Below are 24,693 nucleotides of genomic sequence, written 5' to 3' on the forward strand. Positions count from 1 at the left end.
GCTAATCAGATTTGGACAGTGGCAGCTACACTCACGAATTTTCAGTACCGTCTCATAAATCGCACAGGAAGCGCAGATATGATGGCAGGCTGAAGCCTAACGCGCATATTTATGACAAGTACACATAAACTTTGCTTTTCCCATAAAATATTGATTGAGTGCCCACTTGAAGTACAGACACAATCATGAGAAAGGGGGACGGGCACTTTCTAGGTTTGGGAACGAAAAAGCAGGACAGACTTGCGAGGGACCTTGCTTAATGTGTGTGCATTTAAATAGGGGGTGGGTGCCTGTTTTCAACATGGGCACATGCTCTGTAGTTTCCCGATATGTTAATTTTACTTTGCGTTATGTGTGTCGGAGCTTTGTGAGTCTTGTATGTGTGCTGACCTTTACAAAAGAAACCTGTCATGAGTGTAGTGCTTGTGTGGTCTCTTTTTGTTTCGTACTCGTTCATGAGAGGGAGCATTTTGTTGAAAAGGCAGAGATGTCTGCCGGCGTGATGAACCGTAAGTGGTAGTTCCGAGGGGAGGGGTGACAAACTTGATTGAAACTCAACAGTTCACCCAGCCAGAGACATCTTTATTCTTTATTTAGCCCTAACTACTCAGTTTGAGCTGGTTTACTTGCGGACAACATAGGGGAACATGTGCCGAAAGTAAAATTCATCAAGTTTTTGACGCATTTTCACCCAGTCCTGAAAATTAAAGCGAATGCGCTCAACGAGTATCCACTTCTCTGAGCAGACAACGAAGTCTCCACAGCGACATCCGGTCAGAGCCATTTGGCCAAGCACATGGGCATAGTGGTCATGGTCCCGGTTAATATGTGGCTCATCATTTTCATTGAATTTTATGTAAAAGTTCTGCCTCCTGGCATAATCTGGTTCAGTTTCCTTGAGTGAATACGGACGTTTGATTTATAGGACTCCAAACGAGAGCTCCTCTGGATCATATACCAGCCTGTCAGGTGTGGCACCAAGCCACGGGAATCTAGGGTTTACTACTAAGCCGCAGTGCTGGAGCGACACATTGTGCTTGAAGTTAGTCATTTCATTCATTTCATTTCTTTTTCCCTCAGGGCCCGAGGGCATTACAGAGGGGAGTGGGTTACATAATATAAAGTAAATCTAAGATATGCACATGAAACAGAACAAGAAAAATAACAATAGGTTAGTCAAATTCTGGAATATAAATATTGGCAATCCAGTTTTTAAACGCCACACCATCGGAAATCGATACCGCAGAGGCTGGAAGGTGGTTCCAGTCAAGAGTGGTGCGAGGTATGAACGAACTATGAAAAGATGTAGTTTTACACGAGGGTACGTCCATTTTATGTTGATGATCGAGACGTGACGAGATGTAAGGTGCAGGCGTTAGTAACCTTTCACGTAGGAGAGGGTTATGATGGTATAGCTTGTGATACAGGCATAAGCGAAAAATTTTTCTGCGCAAAGCAAGCGTTGGCAGTTTTAGGCCCAATTTCATTGATGTTACGCTAGCGATGCGGTGATAATTAGTGAGGATGTAGCGAGCAGAACGGTTTTGGACCGCTTCAACTGCAAGGGTTAGTACGTCAGTACCGGGGTCCCAGATGGAGGAGGCATAACGGCTGTATAGCGGTCCGCAGCCAAACTTTCATTTGTTAGCCCATACTGAACTGCCCGAACATGCGAGATGTCTTTTGGCTCGAAGAGGTTCCGCAAGCCCGTTTCTGTCCACTGTTCTCGCTTGGATCCACGACCAAAACTTGAAGCGGTTAATCGGTTGCGCCGCGCGTCTCGCCAGTGCGCACTCAGTCCTTGCTGTCTGGATTTCAGTTCGAGATCCCTGGCACTTTCCGGCGACACTTCGATCCCCTGCGACAAACAATAAAGTCGTTATAGCATATGAACACAACACATCTGCGACAGCTTTAGATTACCGCATTTCTCCTGGCCCACCTGCCTTGCTAAGAAGTGATTGTGCAAACAGTTTTTCTTTTCTGCTTGACTGGAAATGATAATGCAGGATGTTATGCCTAATGCATAAACCTGCAGGGCAGTCAAGTTTTGCCTGATACGAAGCACATCCTAGCCCTAAATATCTGCAACGTCCAGGTAGCCCTTTCGCCATGTTTGTTGTTGTTAGTGTGCAGTACTGGTGGAGTCTGTCCTTCCGCTTCGTCGGTGCTGACTTAAGCAGTCTTTGTTTGCGTATGGTTACAGCAGTTGCAATGCTATTGACTGTTTCGTGCAATTCCAGATGACTTCACTTATGGGCAGCTATTCGAAGGCGTGAAGGTTTGAAGGTTTAGCAGGAAAGGAGCCAGATTACCATCGAGGCTGTGGGAGGAGCAACACCGTCAGGGATTGACAATTTCCGTAAGACGTATGCTTGTTTCGCATACTGCGACTGTAAGAGTAAAACTGGTGCAACAACAGGCACTGAGATTCATCGCAACGGTTGGATTCACATGTTCTGGCCACTTCGCAATGTCTGTCGCAGCGCCACGTGTTTGTTCTTGCTTACAATGCAATGTATACGCCTTCATATACATGAACATATTACATTTGTATGAACTAACCGATAATTTCACATTTTTACATTGCTAATACAAGACGAGGCATTTCAGTTTTAGCCTTGCAACGTGCATGAAACGCTGTCTCTCCTGGTCACGTGGCACACAGCAGACACCGCTACAGGATTCCAGCTGGGTGGAACCCTCTCGAAGAGCCGCTGCGACAGTGCCACTGCAATTTTAGTTCAATAGAGACAGGAATCGCAGCATGTGAAACGGGCTTAAGGCGGCATCTCGCACGCATAAACATAGGCGGCAGCAGCGTCGCCAATGCGAGCCGCACTGGCGATCAATCGACAGTGGCGCACTCTGACCAATACCCAGCGGGTATGCGTCAAATTTACTTTTATAAGGTGCGTGCAAACCTCTGAAATAAACAGTTGTGAGTCAGCGCTCGTCTTGTGTACTTCCTTGCCTGGTGACCTAGTTTGTGCTATGCGTTATGTCTTACGATCATATCAACCAGCCTAACAATGTATTGTACTGTCTGCCACGGTTGCCGTGACCAGCACTTACCGTCAATATTTGCCATTCCTCCGCACTGAACGAGCCAGAGAATGTGTGCTGTGGAGTCCCATCGAAGTGGGAGAGCTCCGGTACTGAATTTGCAAGGCCGATTCCTGCAGAAATGTTTGCCGAGGTCCACGTCTTGTAGCCGGAGGGTAGCATTGCCTGCTGATAAGACAGCGGTTAACCAGCAGGTGCAGGCCCCGGTTTTGAGTCCGTTAGCGGCCCTCGGGCAGCCAGTAGTACTGAGCCGAAATCCTGGTTCCCAAGGCTCTGGAGAGTTCTGTCCAGTTCATGCAGCAACTCCAGCGGGCGTTGCTCGTCTTGCTTCTTGGCGCAGGCATCAAACAGCCGCACTGGCATTGGTGTGGGCATGCCGCCTTCACGGGGACTCCTCCAATCCACGTCTTGGACTCTCATTGGCCTGATGCCTTGTCGTCGAGGGCGCCGCCACTGTTGTGGGAGCTCGGTGCATGACAACTCTGGCGGTGTCTCCTTGTAGCCTTTTGTCTTTAACAAGATAACCAACCGAAGAGTGACGAGAATGTGGCTGCACGCACCGCTTGCTCCAGCAGGGCACTCACAAGTGGCACCTGTCACTGCACCAGTGTCCAGCCTAGATGCGACTTGAATTTTATATGGCACTCCAGTCGCCTTCTGGCTCCTGAAGCATGTAGCTTGTGCATAGGCGACACCAAGCCTGTTGGGATAACACGGAAGAATATGTGAACTTCGCTAAATGCGTTCTTTTTCTACTGGTAAGCACCTTAAGGGCAGCAAAGAAAAAGGCACAACCAGTGACCAAAGAAGTCGCTCATAAGAAAATGTGAGGTGGAAGCCGCATGCGGAATCTTCTCTGGGCTAGTGCTCATATAGGAAACAATTATCTACTCAACTAAGTTATAGTGCCGTAGTCTCCTAGTATATTCTCACTTGCCAAAGTTCCAGTGCAAGCGTTTTTACAGTTGCTGTGTTGTAGCATGGGCGTGCTACGTCATGGTAAGTTGACATTGCGAACTAGATAAGAAGGAATACGTAGACCGCTTATACATTTGCACACTTCCGGGCTATATCATCGGGAAGCTACGCGCGCACTTTGTTATTAAAATCGTCTCCTTTCATTCAGTGATGTAAATACGCGCCGAAAGCTAAGGCCCATTTCAGACGCAGCGTAGTCGGATCCCGCCGCGAGCCAACAAGCTCGCTCCGTCATGGAATATAAGTAAAGCCACCGGTCGGTAACAAAAGCTAGGCTGGCTCGTGAAAACCCCCTCGTTTAATTTAAGCAACGTTTCAGCATACCACCAAGCACTAATTAAATCGTTGACTTCCCAAGAGTTCAACGCGAACACAAGAGCGCCGCTTTGGTAAGAACTGCTTTGCCTGGTTGCGTAACAGATACGACTCCGGCATTGCTACGTTTAGAACAACAAAGGGACGACGTGAACAAGCGTAGCAAGTAAAGTATTTTTTTCACAATGTTTACAAAGGAACGCAAGTTACGGAACGGTATTGACGTACCTCGAGTCGCAGACGTTCGTCATCACTGACGAAGGCAGGGTGTACGCTTCGGTGGCAAAGGCGTACGACTTGCTCCGCTGCCGTGTCGATGGCGTTTCCGAAGCGCACAAGGCTTCTAGTGCGCCCTCAGATACCCGTGGTAAGTCTTCCAGGTTATTACGCCACATTACGTGGTCAAAAGATGGAAAACTCCACCGTTCGCTCATTGCTTCACACGCTTCGCTGCCGCCGGCTTGCCACAACGAACATGGCGACGCTCTCAGTGTTGCTAGACCACCAAGCGATTTCGTATATTGCGCCACCCTGCGCCAGCCTGCTCAAAACGCCAATTTCAGCTTTTTTTTTTTAGTTTTCTCTAAATTTAGCGAAAAACGGCCGGCAACTGGCCACCGTGTGGTGTGTGCTTTTGTTCAGGCGTCAGTACGGGTGACTCGTACCAACTCAAGGAGGATAGAAGCGTAGGAGAGGGCATGACGACAGCCGTGTAGCCTCCACAAGCCATGCTCCCCTTGACGCCTTGCCTCTTTCTCATTTTCCTTTTTACTCTCCTCACTTACCACGCCAACGTGACCACATCACGTGACCGTAGCTAGCTTTCGTCTAGCTATGGGGTACTAGAATACACCACAGGCTAGCCTTCGATCTGATAAAACCTACCGGACGGAGCGCGCGCAAGCCTGCAAGGAGTCCTTCTACAATCAACCATCTATCTCACACGCGACATGTCACGCGCACCAATAGCCAGAGAGATCTACGGTCACGTTGGCCCCAACATCGTTTAAACCTTTTATGACTAGGCTTCACCAATATTGCAACGTGCCCTCTCCTCTCCACGTGTAACCGCAGGGCGAGGCGTCGATTTTAGTTAATCGAGAGTGAGATATCGATTTTGACTATAAAGAGCTTGATATACGAACACATCGCTTTGGTTTCGGGCATAGTTGGTTGGTCCGGTTGGAGCGCGCATGCAGTTGTCCGTGGTCCCCAGGAGGGTAAAGGTGGGTGGAGGAGGAGTGGCAAATCCCGCGCGCCGACATCCTGGGTCCCGAGTGAAAGATCGCGAAAGAGAGCGACAGAACACGAGAGAAAGAAACCGATGTTGCCAGCTGAAGGACGACAGTCGCAATGGTAATCGCGAAGACTGAAAACTTTCAGCAATATAAACAGTGATAATTTAACGTTGCAATCTAAATTTTGAGCTATTCTAAGGTTTATAAAAAACAGCATACTCATTACGCTGCATTAACTTCCCTTCTGTCGAAATCTCGAAAATCTGGTAGTTGCGAGGTTTCGTATTTCCGGGCGAAACCAGATAACCGAAGCCGGTTATCTGGTTTAGTTTAGTGTTGACGGGAGGCCGTACATCTGCGTGCTATGCAAAAAGAAAGCTTCGAAAGGAATGCAAATATCTTTCCACCGGTAAGTTCGTGGATTGTTGAAGTTCACGAAACTGCTCTGATGATATATTTGTGAAATCGAAGGCAGTTGGTAACCATGTGGGACCCCGAGGCACTGATCTCTATGACAATTGCTGGATCGCGCTTCCCCGCTTGTTCGCTGCAGCGCAAGTGAAGCCACCGGGCTTCACTCGCTTGGGATACGATTTGCCGTTTTTGCTAGGCTTCGCTGCGGTTTTCCAGCGTGCTGACGACACGTTTTCTACTCGTTCGTCGTCATTCGCCGAAGAAGTTTTTTGAAGACTCTGTGTATTGTTGAGACTTGCCGTTGTGAACACGTGGAAAATTTTACGAAAGTGCAGTGTCGCAGGAAAAATGCACAACGCGTCGAAAGGAAGGGCTGGCGGCGTGTTCAAAGCTTCCTTGGCACGCCGAAGTGCCGTGTCTCTGTGCCTTCGCACGCTTGGATACCGACCAAGAACCGACGCCGTGTGTATGTGTTCAGCGAGTGCAATGTGCGTGAAGCTGTTCGTGCCTCTGGATCAGCGTCTTTTCCTCTCGCGGTTTAGGAACGAGCTTAATCCAGCGTCCACTAGCGACGGAAGATGGGGAGAAGGTACGTCTTTTTTTCGTCCTTAGACGATTTCCACAATACCGTGCACAACAGCTCCTCATCACTGATCAGTGCTGGCTTATTATCAACCCACTTAATTGCACTTGACGTTTGAGCGCGGCTCACCTAATTGTAATTGGTCAACAGATTGCACACGACCATATCGGCCGCGCTTCAAAGATTTTCATTCTCGTCGTCTTGTACTTTTGCTTTCGAAAACCCCCCTGGCTCCACAACGTTGCCCTATTCGTGCTCCCACGGAATCTATTAGAGTAGATTTGGGACATAGCCATGGTTAATATAGTACATAAGAACACGTACAGATCTCCCCCTTTTATTGATAGCAACTCACCGGAACAGCCGGACGATCCAGAACTCCGTGGCCGATATATATAAATGATCTAAAGGCATCTACGCGCGACACACGTTCAGAACTTTGTCGCGGCGTCAATTCTTGACCGGTATCCAAGCGTGCGAAGGCACAAAGATGCATCACTCGGCGTGCCAAGGAAGCTTTGATCACGCCGCGACACCGGCGACACGTTTTCGACGAGTTGTACCTTTTGACACGGCTTCACGCACATTGCACTCGCTAAACACATTCACACGGCGTCGGTTCTTGGTCGGTATCCAAGCGCGCGAAGGCACAGAGACACGGCACTTCGGCGTGCCAAGGATGCTTTGAACACGCCGCTAGCCCTTCCTTTCGACGCGTTGTGCCTTTTTCCTGCGACATTGCACTTTCGTAAACTTTTCCACGTGTTCACAACGGCAAGTCTCAACAATACACAGAGTCTTCGAAAAACTTCTTCGGCGAATGACGACGAACGAGTAGAAAACGTGTCGTCAGCACGCTGGAAAACCGCAGCAAAGGCTAGCAAAAACGGCAAATCGTATCCCAAGCGAGTGAGGCCCGGTGGCTTCACTTGCGGGAGCGGCAAGCGCGATCCAGCAATTGTCATTGAGATCAGTGCCCCGAGGGTCTGCTAGGGTGCCTACATGTCAAGCGCGCGTGTGTATGAAGGCACTCTAGGGTCTGCCTGCATACCCCGCCGCTTGCGGCAGCCAGAATACATGGGAAAATGGCGGACCTTTTCCTCTAGAGTTAGTATGTATGATCTCTATGGTGGTCCCGGTTTGCCGTGATCGTGCGATTTGGTGCCTCGGCACCGGTGGGCTACCTCGGCCATCAACATGAACAGAAGTAAGTGGTCTTTACTAGCTTTACCTGTTATTTGGTAGTGTACCATATTTTGACGCTTTGCCGTTAAAGGGCAACTCCGCTCAATTCCGAAGATTTCGGGATAATGATTGATTTTATATTAAAAAGCCCTAGTAAAACACACTACGTCGTTTGCATCGCGAAAACTGGGATATATATTTTTAAATCTAATATTCTAAACACGAGCGGGAATCGAAACCGAAACTTCGGCTCCGCCCGGCAACATTGGTCTCGGGTCGCCAAGTACATGGCCATCACGTGGTACGAGATTTGTCACTTGATCCTCGGTCCAACGACGGGCGGGATTGGGGCTGGCGTGTGGCAGGCGCGCGTGTCGTCTGCACCGCACTCTTCGCCACGTTTTGGTGTCTACGGCATTCGACGACGTCTGCACAACTGCGGCATATCTGCGCACGTGGTGTCCGTAGTGTGGACGAAACTCCGAGAGACAAAATCACAATCGGTGAGACGACGACGGCGGTTGTGACGCGGAAGACGGCGGTAACGGCGGGACCACGCGGGTGGCCGGACGGCTCCCAAGAAACGCGCTGCGCAGGCGCGTTGTACCAATCACGTGGACACCGCTGAGCGCCGAGAGGCAACGTTGCTGACATCATGCGCTACGCTGCCTGAAAGCGCTGCCTGAGAGCGCCGACAGGCAGCGCATGACGTCATGCGCTGCCTGAAAGTTCCTGACCCACTTTTGTACACAGAAGAATTAATCTTTCGCTTGATTAGTCTTTAATTCTCTAAGGTCATGATAAAAAAAATTTAAAAAAAACGTTTTAAACCTGGAAAGAAAACTTACAAACACAAAACCTTTTTCTTTTTTTTTCTTTTTTTCACGGAAAAACTAAGAGCTACTGCTGGTAAGAGGCAGCAAGTGATTATAGCCAGTGTGCTGGTAACCGGTGTCCTGTTCCAGATAGTGAAGTAAATCAGTCTCTGGTAATAGTATGAACCGGACTGTTACTAAAACCGGCGTACAGATGAGGGGTGTTGGTTGGCTGGTTGTGTTCCAACAGTCCTCATTATATAAATATAAACCTATAAACATGCTGTAGTTTATAAACGCCGATTGACTAACATCTCCGACTCATTCTGCGCGTGAGATGGGCATGAATAACGAAAGTCCGTCGCTATGGTTAGCAGGTCTGAATGAAATGTATCAACTAAAGGGGACAGAATCAGGTAATTTACAGTTTCAATGCCTAATCTGCATGCCGAAAATTAAGCTGCTTCGTCCATCAAAACGCTATGAAACCACTCTGTAATTTTTTATCTTTATCCAAGCTTGTTAAGGAGCCTTATCATACATCTCTGCCAAACATATGTACTCGAACAGAAAAGTAACGTTCGATATTTTTGAAAAGTAACGGTAACGGTATATCGTTACGTTTGTAAAAGAGTAACGTAGCTCGATAACGCGTTACTTTTTACCAAACTAACGAGTAACGATATTTCGTTACTTTCTTTCGGTAACGGGCACAACACTGCTTTCAAGTACCTCCTTCTTGGTGACGGAGAAGGGACGGAGGTGACGAGGGTGTTGGTGTTGCTGGGGCTACACGCCATCTGGCAGTCGCGCACAGCAATGGTGCAGTGCCACTTGGATGCGCGTCCAACCTGGGACTACTTCCTGGCTAAAGTGGACTGGGCGGTCTCGGTGACCGGCAAGGGGGGGGGGGGGGGGGGGGGGGGGAGGACGAGTGGCAAGGCCTGAGGAGACAGCTCGAGTCCGGAGGTTGTAGCCCGGGGCGCCGGCTTCTAAGTGGCCGCGGCTGTCGGCTGCCCTCTGACGGGCAGGGTCAACACCACCTGGACAGAGGGCCTCCACACGCGTCATCATAGTCGGATCGATCGAGGCGAGAGATTGGGCACGAGTGCTGCGTCAGTGTTCGGCTGCGGCTCGCAGCCAATCAGCGCGTCGAAGGTCGGGCTCGGGTCCAATAGCCGACCGAGCGCGATCCGACTGTGATGACTTTTCATAGAGGAAGAGGAAACCATGCGGAGGCTTTCTGTCTAGGTGGTGTTGGCAGGGTTCGGTTATCTGAGGGGGGCGGTGCGCGTGCGAGGCCCCTTTTCTCTTCTTTTCTTTTTTCTCCTTCTGTTTGTAATTTTTTTTCTTCCTTTTTTTTTTTTTTTTCATCTGTAATATTTGCTGAGCGTGGCGCGCATTGTGTGCGGGAGCACGTACGAGCACGCGAGAAGAGCGGCGTGAGCAGCCGGAGGTGTTGTGGGGACTCAGGAGTTCCCATGGTACCAGAAAACAGACCACGTGCGTCCTTCGTCAGGTACCGCCTGAGCAGGCGTTCAAACGGATGGAACTTTCCAGCTGGCGTTCCTCCTCAGACATCGGTGAACAGTGTGCAAAAGGGCTGAGCGTAAAATTGAGTGTAAAATATTGCTTTGCATATTCATTGTAAATAAAATTCTTGTTACAAAAAAAAAAAAAAGTGGAATAGCATAGGGGTTAAGGTGTCCGATTTGTACGGCAGTGGTCGCGGGTTCAATCCGCGGTGGTCCTGCTTTTTTTTTTTTCTCTTGTTCTTTTTTTTCTTGAACATTTTGTTTTATCGAGGCATTTGGCGATATTTATGAGTGCGTATAGCTTTACTCTTATATAAATGCAGCCCTTGATGAAAATCCCTTGGCAGTGGTAGTCAGGCGTCACCTGATGGACCATCAGATGACGTCTGATGGTCCATCAGGTTCCACCAAGGCTGCTGACTGGCAGTCAGTGTCCCAAATTACGTATCTTGATGGAATTTTCAATAGGGCAATAAGACATTTTCTAAAGCAACGAACTGAAAGTAGCATTAGGAATTCAATACGTGCTCTGTTGACATGAGCTACACTTTCTCGGACCATACACAGAATGAGTGGCAACTTTTCATTACGCTACGCATAGATCCAAACATTGGGACAGATAAAGCAAACCCAACTAGTTAAAAAAAAGAAAGAAAACATTCTGGCTTAACGAGAAAACGTATGCTGAGAAAATAGGGAGTTTTAGAATATCGGGCGCTACTTTACCGCGCGTTACGTACGGCAAAATAGCAAGGATTGCGGCAAAGAGTTTTAAAATAGCGTTTCTCTGCCGGGGACCACCCCAAAACGCAAGCATCTCGCGCTTAAAACGCCACCAAGATGTCGCGACAGCTTTTATTTGGAAGTTAGAATGTTTTATCTTGAAAATTAAACAAGCTTTTCGTCCAGAGTAACATTTTTATAGTTGTTTTATACTCAATGCCGCATGTTTTGTTTTTGTCACCGCCAAGCTGCTCTGTTGCACTTACGAAGCCCAGACGATCCACATCCACTACCCAGCCATGCTTACATGTCTGCCGCGATCGTAAGTACACGCGCCTCGATAGCTTTGAGCTGCGAATCCAGCGATCCGTGGCGTTTTCAATACGCTTCGACCATACCGACCGCGGTCGCCGAGTGCGACTCACGCAGCTCCCGAGCGGGCGACGGCGTCGAAGACGCGATCAACGGAGATGTCGTGGGCGCCGCCTTTTGCGGTACCCACGCTATTATCGAGAAATAACGGGCCCCAAAGCTCGAGTCCGAAGCTTGTTTTGGGTCTGCGCATGCACAGCAGCCACGAGATAATTCTAAAACTCCATAATGTTCCCTACTCGTTCAACGCGTACAAAACAAACAAAGAAGTATGCTTGCCAACTGCGTTGAGTTGCTCGTTCTGTCGCGTCGTCAATCTTCCGCGCTCTTGTTGAACACAATCATCACAAGAGAAAACTTCACAGATAGATAAACTTGATTAAATTAGCATATTTTATATCTAACGGCATTTCCATCCCGCGACACACATCTACCTATCGGCCCAGCGCACCACAAACGCAACGGTCGCAATACTGGCGAAACCATACCCATACCGGAAAAAAAAAACAAAAAACAACAACAAAGAACTGGTGTCGCTACCGATGGGGCGTTGAAGACGCGATTCTTAAAATATGAAACCGAAACCAGTAAAAGTTACAATACTGGAACCGAAACTGACCAAATCGCGATAGAGGGGCGCCCTAAATATGAGGTCTATTCACATGATGCATCTTGTTGGCGAATCTTGTGTCGCGAAACTAGGTTTCGGGAAACAGATTCCCCGTCTGAACGTGACCAAAAAAGTGGCGCGCCTCAGAAAAGTCAATCACCCGAAGGAGAAACGCGGACGCTGCCAATGGCCGCTCGATTTCGCTATGACGTCTGACCTTCGAGGAGGAGGAGGAGGAGCGACCTTCTGGAGGAGTCTGATTTTCAGCCGATTCCATATCCCAGCCGAAGCCGAAAGAAACAAACAAACATGGCGAGCGACAAGCGGAGAAGCGGTGCGCACGGGCGACGAGTCTTGGTCCTACTCGGTTGCAGGTGTGTGAACGGCGCCTACAGTACGGATTGGGGGCGCGGTGCAGATTTGTCAACACTCGCGGCGGAGCAAGCACCGTATATAAACATGATGGCTGGGGATAACGTTCTTTATTAGCGGTGCAAAAATGTCCGAAATGCTTCGAGATCATCTCGCGGTTTTTCCCGGGTTTGGCAGGACTAGTAAACCCAGTGAGCCGAATCTGACGAAATTCGTTAAGTGCATTAATAAAACAGGCTGTCTCTTCACACTGTGCGTACTTCATATCATTTTGATGCGAAACGCTTGGTATTCCCTGTATAGATGACAAGGTTTGGCGGAATTCTCGTGAGTCAATACGTCACTGGTTTCGCGCGTCAAACTGCACGTTAGAACAGGCCGATTTCGCGAAATCTTGGTTTCGCTAAACTGTGGCGTGTTGAAAAGATGCATCGTGTGAATAAGCCTTTAGGAGTAAAAGAGGGTGAATACAGTTATTATTAAGCACATTTACTTATTATTACTTATTACTTACACTTACTTATTATTAATTATTAAGCGCAGGAAATAAAGCTATATCAAAACTAGCACCGACGCGCTATTTGTTTCGGGTGCAATGCAGTAGGGAGTAGATTTATATATTTATTTTCTTATAACACTCATTTCAATGTGTAATGAGTGAACTCAAAATAATTGCTATTGATTGGGTAACGATATAGCTCGATTGAATTTGTAATGAGTAAACAGAAAATAATTGATATTGATTAAGTAACGATAAACCTCACTTGAATTTGTAATGAGTAAATTCCAAAGAATAGATATGGAGTGGGTAATGATAACACTCATTTAACGATGAGTTTCTTATGAGTTTTATTTGACTGTATAAAACACATTAGAAACTCAATTGAAACTCGTTCATTTTTGAAAGGGGAGGCGCTGAAGGATGGTCACTGGAGGATGTATCGGACGTGACGCCTACGGTCCGCTCGGCCTGAAGTGAATTGGGGCTAGTAGAGCAACGCTCACAACCGGCATGCTTCGAGGAACGTAGTCCAATGCGGACGAAGCGGTGAGGCGTCTAAGCGCAGCCGGTGGCGATACGACAAAGTCGGGCCTAGGCGGCCGCCGATATCCCCGTGGAATTGGGACCGCGCACTCAGGTAACCGGGTGGACAGCCGCCGCCTGGCCTCGGTGCGGAGGGGCGGTGGTGATGTGGTGTTAGCGTCTGTGTCCGAGCCGGAGGTTGAATCATTCAAAAGGCGTAGCAGCCGCTGACCGGCCGAAAGGTAAGACAATGACGCCCTTGCCAGCCGGCGTGCCGCTCCGTTGCCCTGGATACCCACGTGGCCCGGAACCCAGGCAACCACGACCTTTAGAGTTGGCCACAGAATCAACTTGAGCCCCGCCACGGACGCGCGGATGGAGGAAACTGTTGTAGGTCAAGGGGAGGCCGATGAACGGCATGCGCTGACAGCTTCCAGTCGAGTCGGAATGCAAGAGAATTTCTGTGGGTGTGAGCCCTCCAGCGCGGCAGTGTCAGGGAGCACCAGTTCCACTCCCAGGTGAAGGGCCTGGAGCTCAGCCTCAAGGGAGTCAAGCCCTGGCGGGAGCCGAATACTGGAGGGTGAACCTAAGGCCAGGCAGCAGGCAGTGGCCGCAGTGGAGCCGGATTCTGGGTCCGTAACCGCATCATCGACGCACTTGAGGTCGTCGACGTTAGCAGCGCGTTCTTGTGCTGCGGCTTGGATTCTACGGCAACCGGAATGACTGCCTCCTGCGCGGGATGGTGTTGGCTTGCTGGGGACTGGCTCCACGGTGGGTGGGGGAACCCTTTCAACGGGCCGCAGGCCCAACAGCCTGAAAATGGAGCGGCCCGGTCTGGACCTTGAGAGGCGGAGGTGCTGCCCGAGGCTTGCCTCGTGTAGCAGGTCGCCAATGGTTTGGAGGCCTGCATGAGCTTGTAGCGTGTCAATCGGCGTAAAGGTCGGAAGGCCCGGGACTAGGCTCATGGCACGCTGATCTAGAATCTCAAGGGCTTCATGTTGCTTTCTGGCAAGACCCACGTGTTGTGCACCGTAGATTATTTTGGCCTGGATCAGACTTCGAACCAACATCCGTAGAGTGCGGGTGTAAAGTTGACGGAGGCTTTGATTTTGCTCAGTCATGTCTTAGGTGGTTCGTGCATGGAGGAGTCCACACCGAGGACACGGACACGTTGGTGGCGTGAATGACGGTGCCTCCAAACTTGAGCTCAAAACGCGATGCCGCCTCACGGCCTGCTTTGGTGTTACCGTAGATGGCGTATTGCGTTTTGTCTGGTGAAAGGGCCAGGCCTCTTTCAACAAGGAATCCATAGACAACGTCCAGCGATTCCTGGGGCGCATCGCTTTGAGGACCGATGGGGCCGCCCGTCGTCCATATTGTGATGTCGTACCAGTACGGACGACGGGTGGCCCAATCGGTCCTTAAAGCGACGCGGCCCTGCAGGAAGCCCTGGACGTTGTCCATGGGTTTTGGTTGAGATTTCCAAGAACAATGGCAGAGTGGAGCGCTCTTCTCGAACAAATAGTAACAAGCAATAGTCTAGCTTTGTTCGAAACATGCCTTTCTCAACTATGTATGTAAACAATATTAAGCAACTCTGGCTCAGTGTACTTCAGTTATGTATGTGTCTGCAATACTTTTCAATTCATCTGTCTTCATGGGATGATTTGTAATTCTACACCAACCTTGCTTGTGTTGACTTGTGAATTGGCGGTGCAGTAATAACTAACTTTCACTAGGTATCTGCAGTGTCTAATATTTAATTGTGCGGATAATGTAAATTGCAGTGTTGCATTGAAATTGCGTTTGTTGCAAACGTCTTAGTTTTTGTATATTCCTTCACCTCTGCACTCCTGTAACAGCCCCAGAAAGGGGCTAACAGTATGTATACATAAAAAATAAAAATAAAATATTAAAAAGAAAGAGCGAATCAGTTAGCAAAAAACGTGACCACGAGAAACCACGCACCTTGTTTCTGAAACTGTGAGTGACTTTAGGCTACACGCAATTTTCTCCGAGAGTGCGTAAGGCAGTACGAAGACAAGGCACATGAGACACAAAAATAACATAAACAGACAGGTTGCACCGGCTACCTGACACGTCTTACGCGGCCGCGCTTACAGGAGTGCGATCGCACGGCATCGAACCAAGATTAGATAAATCACCTGCCCCCGGTGCCCCTGACTTTATCCCCTTCTACCCGACTACAACGTCAAATCCCAAATCGATGCGCTACGGTAGCATTATAAGCAGGCCACCCCTTACGAGTATAATGGATATAAAAATAAGCTCCTAGCTATACATAAAATAATGGCTTGATGTGTAAGGCACTTTGTTAACAATAAAAAAAAAGTAAACAAGCAGTGTAACTGTTTTATTCGGAGCAGAGTTATTATTTATCAAAGGATATAGAAACAGTGGCCAAACAAGCCCCTTAAGTGCCTTGGACGAGCTGAGCTCGTCGGCCACTCTCTGGCTAAAAATGCCGTGGACGAGAGCTCAGCTCGTCCAGTGGTTTTTTGGGTTGCCCTCAATTTCTCGGACGAGCTCGACTCGTCCGAGTAGTTTTGCGGTGCTGATCATAGGTGGCAGCACTCGTAATAGTTGCCAAACATTCCTCCGCTGATTTTTGCGTCATAAACTTTTCAAATTGTATGTGTAATAGTAAAGAAGTAACAATTCAAAATAAAAAAAAATCTGGCACTTTTAGGTTACTTTTGGAGAAAAAAAAAATTGTCACTTAAAGGACACATGAAACGAATTTTGGGCTGGAGTAAATCAATTTATATTGGGATTTTACTAATAGCACATCGTTCAGTGGGCCAAAAGAACAAAGGTAGAAAGTCAGAAGCCTGACTTTCGCTACAAAAATTTGCAAAACATAGCGGACTACTTCGTACCTCCTTCCCTTCGTAAACTCTCCGCTTTTTCACTGTGATACATCCGCGGACCCCGCAGCGCGTCACCGGGCTAATAGCCACCATAACCGGGCCCCCGCAGCGCGTCACCAGGGCCCAAGCGCACGTCACACGACCCCGGACCTCACTTAATCCCTTTACCCCTAAGCTGACATTGCGGTGGAAGCTGCGCGCCATGGAGAGGGCTTCCCTGGTGGCGTCCCTTGGAACTATGCCACGCGTGAGCCAATGGGAGCCTCGTTCCTTGAAGCTATGACGCGCGCCAGCCAATGGGAGCCTATCCATGAGATCGCTGCTACAGACGAGAAGCTTCGCTTCATTGGGACAGGGGAGTTTAGGTTCCATTTGGCGCGGCTTCAAAAGCTGATGACGTCGGTTCACTTCATGAGACAGTTAATGCTTTTGCATTAAAAAAAATATGAAGAGCAATTAGACAGAGGCTCCAAGTGACAAATGTATTCAAAAGTGAAGATGCTGTGCTCAAGATGTCAGCATAGGTTTACGGAAAGACACCGAGTGAATCTGCCAAAGGACTTTCACTTCCTAGTACTAATGGTAGTCTGTTTACCATCAAACACTACACTGGTGGAGCTGGGTCTGCGTACATGGACTCAGAGTTAAAATGCGGTGTGCCTTCTTTTAAAAATAGTGCACGTAAAACATTTGTGCGCTAGTCAGCGCTTTGTGCTGTCCCCTTTCTACTTTTGTCCTCTTTTTTTATTTACGCTGTTTTGACGTGAACTTGCCCACTTGCCCAATATTCAATATTTTTATAATTCACTAAGGTTTCGCTTATATAAGGTTTTATACAAACAGACTCATGTACATAAGATTGAGGAAGGTAAATTGAAAATGGAATGTACTCTATATACAGGAATGGTAGATTGTGAATTCTGACTGGTCGAACCATTACATGACTTTGCTCGAGGTAAACATTTTTTTTTATCAAAACACGGTGTGCAAATCAAATTGTTTCGTTCATCGTAATTACAATATTGTATTTATATATTGTGGCTCATAGCCTGCTAACTGCTGTTACAACTATTAATACAATCGAAACAAGAATCAGTCGAGATACATTTGTAAGTTGATAAAATTGGATTCTCAAATCACTTCTGCCAAAGAAGAGACTTAGAAAGCTAGCGCAGTAGAGGGGTTGTATTAACTTTTTTTATTTATTTATTAAATACTTTACACACCTTCAAGGCGCATTATGTAAGCGGGGGGAGGGGTTACAAAGCAGAATAAATCGAAAATACTGAGCACAAAAACAACAAAATGAACCACACTTAAGTGCACGTGAATCAAAAGCCTCAAAAGTAGTTAAATCTTGGCGAAAAAGAACTTGGGGGGAGGGTGGATCACTTCGACAAACAATGTTGTCGGGCAAGTCGTTCCAGTCAGCAATGGTGGATGGCAAAAACGAGCAGAAAAACAAGGATGACTTACAAGAGATGAGTTTAATCTTACGTGAGTTACACAGACTTCTTCATCAGTTTTATAGAACACATTTTTGATTGGCACTAATTTTTCAAAAATATAAAAGGATCAATATAAATTTAAAAAAATGTGACTATTTGTATTTGGAACAGGCGTCAAAACTGTTAATTGCTGGGTTCACACCTATATTTTTTACACCCCGTAAACTCCTTCTGACAATACGTTAAAACATTTCTTGTGTAATCAAAGTTGATTAATACGGCACTGGCATAAATGCATCATTCCATCTTTTTTAATCATAATCTACGATTTGGAATATTAAGAAAAAAATGTTTTTTTATGAACGAAAAGAGGTGTAAATTTGTTAACCTTAAAATTAACAAAAAACTTAAAAAAAAAATTACCATAACATAGAAATAAGTTAAAATATATAGCGGCCATCCCCAGTTTTATCTTACTTGAAAACGGCTAATAATTAATCCCCTGAGTCTGAGATGTTCACCGTTTAAAATGAAATTTAATGTTTTTATTTTATTTTTTCATAACCAGGCAGCTTAAACTGTTCAAATGTTGAAATCGCGAACTATGTTGTGAAACCAGGAATTTTGTCTATCAAAGTGCCACTTACATAGTACTCGACACTTAAGCCTGTTCTAAGTGATCGTTGTGTAAAGCCTTACACGAATTATATTGAATTAGTTCTCTCATTCTGACGCAACAAAGCGTGATGATCATGACTCGGTTTATCCGTGCTGTACTCGGTTCATCCCCAAGCTGGCAGGGCGATTAAAGCTATCTGCTCGCCGAACCAACCAACCTGCTGATCTCTCTCTTTCTCTCTCTATTTCTCTGCAGGTGGGCATGGGCGGGAGGGTGGTCACGTAGCGAAAGGTAAACCTATGACCGGCTCAATGAGCTTGTAGCTTCTACCACACTGTCAACTTAGGGGTGAACCGAGTATAAGCGGCCTTCGGTCCAATCCGTTCCTATGTCGCAACGCGTACTGGCTACGCAAGCGGATGAGAACCAGTGCTTTAATGTTCATTTCCCACGGCAATTCAATGAAGGAAACTGATTACCACGCAGTATCTTACGAAGAGAATGGCTGATTTGGATTGCCAAAGAGCAGCTTGTGTTCGATTTCATTATAGAATTTGCCCAGCGTAAAATATTGGCTAGGTACACGTAGCAGAGCGCGTTGGATGGAGTACAGTTCACACGGAAAGAATGTTTTTCTGTGTTTTTATTCTTTCCGTTTGAAATATTGGCTAGGTTTAACATTAGGCAACAACCGGATTCACAAAATACAAAGTAAAAACAGAACAACGAAGACGTCTTTTTATACAAGGACTGATCAGTTTCGCTCATTCCCACTTTGTACGGATCACAGGAAGGACCAAGGAATGCCGTAGTTTAGATGAGTGCCATTATTTTAAGACTTTAGATAGAAACGATGTCAACCCACGCCTGTGCTTCGCGCTCCGTCAGGTATTTGGAAAAGGCCTCGACAGCAGTGATTTTACTATGGATTTTGTATTTGTTGGAAACAGTGAGACCCGTGGTAGGTGACCTTCCTCACGTGCGCGTGGATTCGGGACTCATCGCTGGAACACGCGTACAAGTCGCCGAGAAAGAGGTCGAAGCCTTCTTGGGAATTCCTTACGCGGTGCCGCCGATTGGCGAACTCCGCTTTAAAAAGCCACAACCGACCCTGCCATGGAATGGTACCTACAACGCTTCAAGTAAGCCGTCTCCGTGTTGGCAGCTGGACCTTCATTTTATAGAAAATGGTGCTCTTAATTATTCGAGTGCATCGGAGGACTGTCTTTATTTGAACATCTGGAGGCCCATGTCACCATGTCTGAAGACGAACTCATGTGACAAAAAGCTCCCTGTCGTTGTTTTTATACACGGTGGAGCATTCCAGTGGGGTGACTCCTCTCTCTTCTTGTACGACCCGGCGAACTTTGTGGCCATGTCCGATGTTGTGTTTGTGACCTTTAACTACCGGCTAAGCATATTAGGGTTTCTCTCACTCGAAATACCTGCGTTGCCTGGCAACATGGGTCTTTGGGATCAGAACCTGGTGCTCAAGTGGGTACAAAAGAACATTGCCAACTTTGGAGGTGATCCGAACGAAGTGACTCTCAGCGGCCAGAGTGCCGGTGCTATCTCCGTGGGACTTCACGCAATTTCTCCGCACAGCCAGGGCCTTTTTAAGAGAGCTATTCTGCAGAGTGGAACGCAGCTTTCAACCGTCTTCGGCGTGTCTAACAGGGGTACTGCTAAAAATACCGCCATCACGGCTGCTTTGGGATGCTTCGAAAACGGTAAAACCATGAAAGAGCAGCTGAACCAAGTGGCAAATTGCTTGACGAAGCTGGAGCCAAAATTTATTTTTGATACGCTAAAATCACAAGATATGATCCAACAGCTGTTCATGCCAGTGGACGGAGATGACTTTCTTCCTGATGACTTATTATCTAATAAGAAATGGAACGGGCTATTCTTCAAAGAAATCTTAATAGGCAGTTTTGCGAACGAAGGTACGCTCTTCATCAATCACTTGAATTACAGGCTTCCGTCTTTATTCAAACTTTTCACTGGTGACTATAGAATAGCTTCCATAGTCGCCCTAGGGCATATTTTCGATATTTCGTTGGCACTTCGAAAACGAATCGTCCAAGCCTACTTCGGTGACGAGGGGCGACATGAGCTCAAGGAAGTGGCAGTAATTTTAAGCAAAATGTTTGGTGATGCCATTTTCTACTGTCCAACTCAGATATTTGCTGATGCGACTGCTAAGCTGGGAATAACCACGTACAGATACCTGTTCGACTACAGGCCGTCTTACAGCTTCTGGCCTGAGTGGACTGGGGCTTCTCACGGCGACGAGCTTCTGTTCACACTTGGATCACTGCCTTTCCTGAAAGATGAATCCAGATACACCGAGCCCATGGGAGAAACGGCACGAGCGTTTTTCTCTCAGCTAAATTTCACGACTGAAGAAGAAACCTTCATGAAACAACTTGTGAGCACTTGGAATTCATTTGTCCAAACAGGGTAAGGATGTTTGAATCACATAAAAATTGTCATTACGATACTAAGTGACGCTTAAAATATTTCTGAAATCTCCGGTGATCGAAGTAGCACATGACTGAAAATTGGCAGTCGTATATTAATATCAGCAACCACGAAAATAAAGGCCCGTTCACACTCTTGCGGCAGAGTAAGACCGAGAGAGACCAGACCGGTTTTTAAGCTTCTTAGGACCAGCTCCGCTGCATCGCATCTGGGTCCTAAGAAGCCGCAAGAGGCTTAAAAACCGTTCTGGTCTCTCTCGGTCGTACTCGGTCGCAAGAGTGTGAACGGGCTTTAAGGCGGTTTCGTTTGAGGCATAAAATAATGCATACATTCTTTTTATATACACTACAGTCACTGATAGCTCAACAAACGCACTGCGTGACTAAAGCTATTTTAACAGAATAGCGTATGTTAAGCCGTGTGCTAAACCCTGCGATAAACCTTCTCTCATACTGCGAAATCCCCATTCATCGCGTCAGAAAGAAAAAGTGATATATTGTAAACAGACTGTTTAATATTGGTTAATTTGAAACTTCAAACTAACAAGAGAGTAGCAGAATATCAACAGGAGAATAAATTTGTGATAATATGTTTCCTGCGTATTGCCCAAAACCGTTTGAAACCTTTAAACGTTCTTAAACGTGCAATGAATCTTTCCATTGTTCATTTTAAGCTACGTTTTTTGTATATTATATTAAACACACTCCTTCGGGAATAAAGCCAGGGTTCGAATCAGTGCCATTTCTCTGGAGCAGACTTGTACACGTTACCCCCAAAAACAAGAAAAAAAAAGCCTTGATACTTTTTGCTTAAAGCTGAGTGAGTGTCGCCAACACACCCAATCCCTCTCGGGGGGAAAAAAATAAAAAAAATAAAAAGGGCGCTGTTTAAATACATTACTCTGAAGAGGCTGGATAAGGTCATTTTTCATATCAGGACGTAGTCTCGAATGTACCACACACACACACACACAAAAAAAAAAAGTACCCAGGCTAAGTGGCCTACCAATCCTCAGGGACCCGTGCTAAGAGTTTTTTTCTTTTTTTTTCAAAAAAAAAACAAAAAACATTGCCCAGATTTGAGCAACTCCAACACATCTGAGCCCCCCCCCCCCCCCCCCCCCACAAAAAAAAAATATAAATAAATTAAGAAAAATTGTAATGGGTAATTTTTAATCGATTACAGCAAGAAACTCATTCAATTAAAAGAATCGTTACTCCTTAAACGAAGTAATTGAAGCGTTACAAATTTACACTAAGATGTAATCAATTACAAGTAATCCATTACTTGTAACGCGTTACGTACAAGTCTGCCCTGGCGTAAAAAGCAGCGTATCTTTTTTGCTTTTCTTGGTAACACTTCTCCGTCAAAGCTTTGAGCGTGTTCCAAACATTCGCTTTATGAGAAAAATAGAGGTTGCTAATATTGATCTCAGTTAAAATAAATTACCGAGCCGAATTGACAGCCTATCAATGTATCACTATCTGTGTGTGTTTAAACGCTCGATCAAGTGTTTAGAACCTGGATTTTTTTAGGACAGGTTTAATAATTACCCATTTAGATTATATTTGTGCATACTGAGCACCGGGTGTTTGTAACGGGTATGTTTCTACGTAAACCTGGTATAGCTTTATTATAATTAGGGTCAAGGCCAAATTACTAAATTATGCTTGTTTAGTGAAATTATTTATTTTGATTTGCACTAACACAGGTTGCAGCGAAGCCAATTTCGTAGCAGTTTTTGTTTCGTAGCGCTACTTTATAAAGGTTTTTTTTTCTCTTGAAAAGCGGGGGGGGGGGGGGGGGGGGGGGGGGGGACCCCCCCCCCCCCTCCTACTCCTCCGCCCCCCCCCCCCCCCCCCCCCCGAAAATGGAATGAAAGCAATCAACCATGTGCACCGTCTATAAAAAAAAAAAAAAAAAGAAGAAACGTTGTGCTAGCAAGAGTTAGTGTGATGGAAAGCACCTCATTCTCGTCACGGAGCTTCCCCATTACTGATTTCGCGATGCTGCTGAGGCGACAGCTCCGCAAGCTACGGATAATGGGAAGAACAGGGCAATACGGTGCTCTGCCGTGGACGTTCTAAATAATAAAATAACTTTGGTACTGCGCTCCTTCAAGCAAGCTCGACAATCTGACTTTGAAGACACGTTTTTAATAATCAATCACGCGTGTGATTACGATGACGGAGATCCTAACGTTCCCCTTGGAGTAGTTTTCATATTATGTTCACAGCTTTGACCTTTTTCAATAACCAAAAATAAAACGGCACAACGAACTTTGTTTGGAGCTTTGTGTTTGTCCGTCTCCTCTTCCCCTAGCTTTAGGGCGTATTATGCCCTAGCTAAACCAGCTGGCCTACACTAGTGTTTTAGTTTATATTAATGGAAAAGAACTAATACTAAAACCTTTTGTTACCATGTACTAGTTTCCAAAAGCCTTTTAAAGGTAGGAATGCAACTCACTGTTAAATTCACTGAGAAAATATATGGCCTATTGACACAGCAGCTCTAGCTACTTCATACCTGGAGAATTAAGCTAACAGCTAAAAGTGGAAGCTTGATTTCCTGCTTAAAATTGAGTAATCCAAGTCAAATTCATAAAGTTCGAGTTAAATCGTGCAAAAATTACGCTGCAACTTACTCGTCATTGTACTTCTCAGGTTCCGTAACTTTGGTAGAAGAGAGATTCACAAGGGCGATGCAGCTATCTTGAACATTCAGTCGTTCGATTGTTTTAGTCTTCCTCTACAACTTGATGGAAATCCTCAAATATGCTAGCGTCGTGCAATGTTCACTAGTTGGAAACTAACTTATGAGATAGTTTCGGTGTGAAAACGATAAGATTAGAAAAACTCGTAACAATGAGGGTTCCGAAACTTTCCGAACAAAGCTTGAAAGGAAGAGACCCGAATTCGTTTGTTCGTATATGTAATACCGAAGCTTACGTACCGCAGGGCATGCTTCTAATTCGAATGTATGTATAAGGGAGGTATAGAGCTCTTGTCTGATATTGCATTAGAAAACAGTCAGGGCTTTTTGATTTATCGGGTTTTACTAGTGGGGCAACACATATTATCCTTTCTGTTTCTACTAGAGTCTCAGGCTATAGTCAAAACTCTAGCATTTACAACGAACAATATTACGCACACATTACTTTTGTACGTCTTTATTGCACAATAACGTGCAAACAGGAAGTGATACTTTTAGTTGCCCGTGTTTAACTTCACTGAAAGAGAAGTCAAGTTAGGTTTATAGGGTCATCTTTATCATGCATGCAACTACTGGCTTTGTGACTATGTCAGTCTACTTTAGGTTCCCAAAACACGTTGGCCACCGGCGTCATCGCCTAGGTTCTTAAACTCAATACTAGGGTTTAGGACGCCAAGGCGAAAAGATTATATAGGAAGTTTATTGAGTCACTAGCACGTGATGATTTGTTATTGTGTCTTCAGAGACAGATTCGAAATAGTCGTTTGTAAATCGCCTTCACCCGCCATTGTATTTTTTTATGACTGCACTCTATTTGGCGGTGGTAGCATATAGCCATAATTTGACTATGCCTCCTGAATGGCTTGCAAAGTCGCAGAAAATGCTATGGGCTGTTCCCGCCATAGAAGGGCACTCATTAAAAAAGTGACCCCTAAAATATTTTTATAGTTAAAATCTCAATGAATAATTTAATTTTGTATCCATCTGCAATAAGATCCAATCTCTTGTTTTAATAGCTCTAATGAAAACAAAAAAAAACGGCACATCAAGGCTACTTTTCTGAATAAGGGCCTTGCAAAACAGAGGGAAACACATCTGCGTTTATTACAATTATAATATGTTGTAAGTAAATATGAAATCACAATATCCATGCAGGAAACCAACGATTCCTGTGTCTGGTGTTGAATGGCCACGGTATACAGGAAAAAACCCTCAGCTGCTTCGTTTGCATCCCACCAACTACAAGCTGGGGCTGGACGAAAAGCGGGACCTTTGCAAGCTGTGGGAACCTCTCCTACTCAAGCAGTAA

General features: G+C 46.2%; 1 protein-coding gene and 1 pseudogene across 1 annotated transcript; one reads left to right on the forward strand and one right to left on the reverse strand.

The window, feature by feature from the left end:
* Window positions 1-573: 573 nt before the first annotated feature.
* Window positions 574-4,757, reverse strand: LOC115325194 (annotated as a pseudogene).
* Window positions 4,758-19,041: 14,284 nt separating this feature from the next.
* On the forward strand, window positions 19,042-24,693 carry LOC8040148 (acetylcholinesterase-like). Its single transcript, XM_040504935.2, has 2 exons — window positions 19,042-20,651; window positions 24,540-24,693. Exons 1-2 carry the CDS (start codon window positions 19,042-19,044, stop codon window positions 24,691-24,693), a joined length of 1,764 nt encoding a protein of 587 aa, XP_040360869.2.

Source organism: Ixodes scapularis, unplaced genomic scaffold, assembly GCF_016920785.2.
Source record: "Ixodes scapularis isolate PalLabHiFi unplaced genomic scaffold, ASM1692078v2 PGA_scaffold0__279_contigs__length_252992795, whole genome shotgun sequence".
Taxonomy (NCBI): Eukaryota; Metazoa; Arthropoda; class Arachnida; order Ixodida; family Ixodidae; genus Ixodes; species Ixodes scapularis.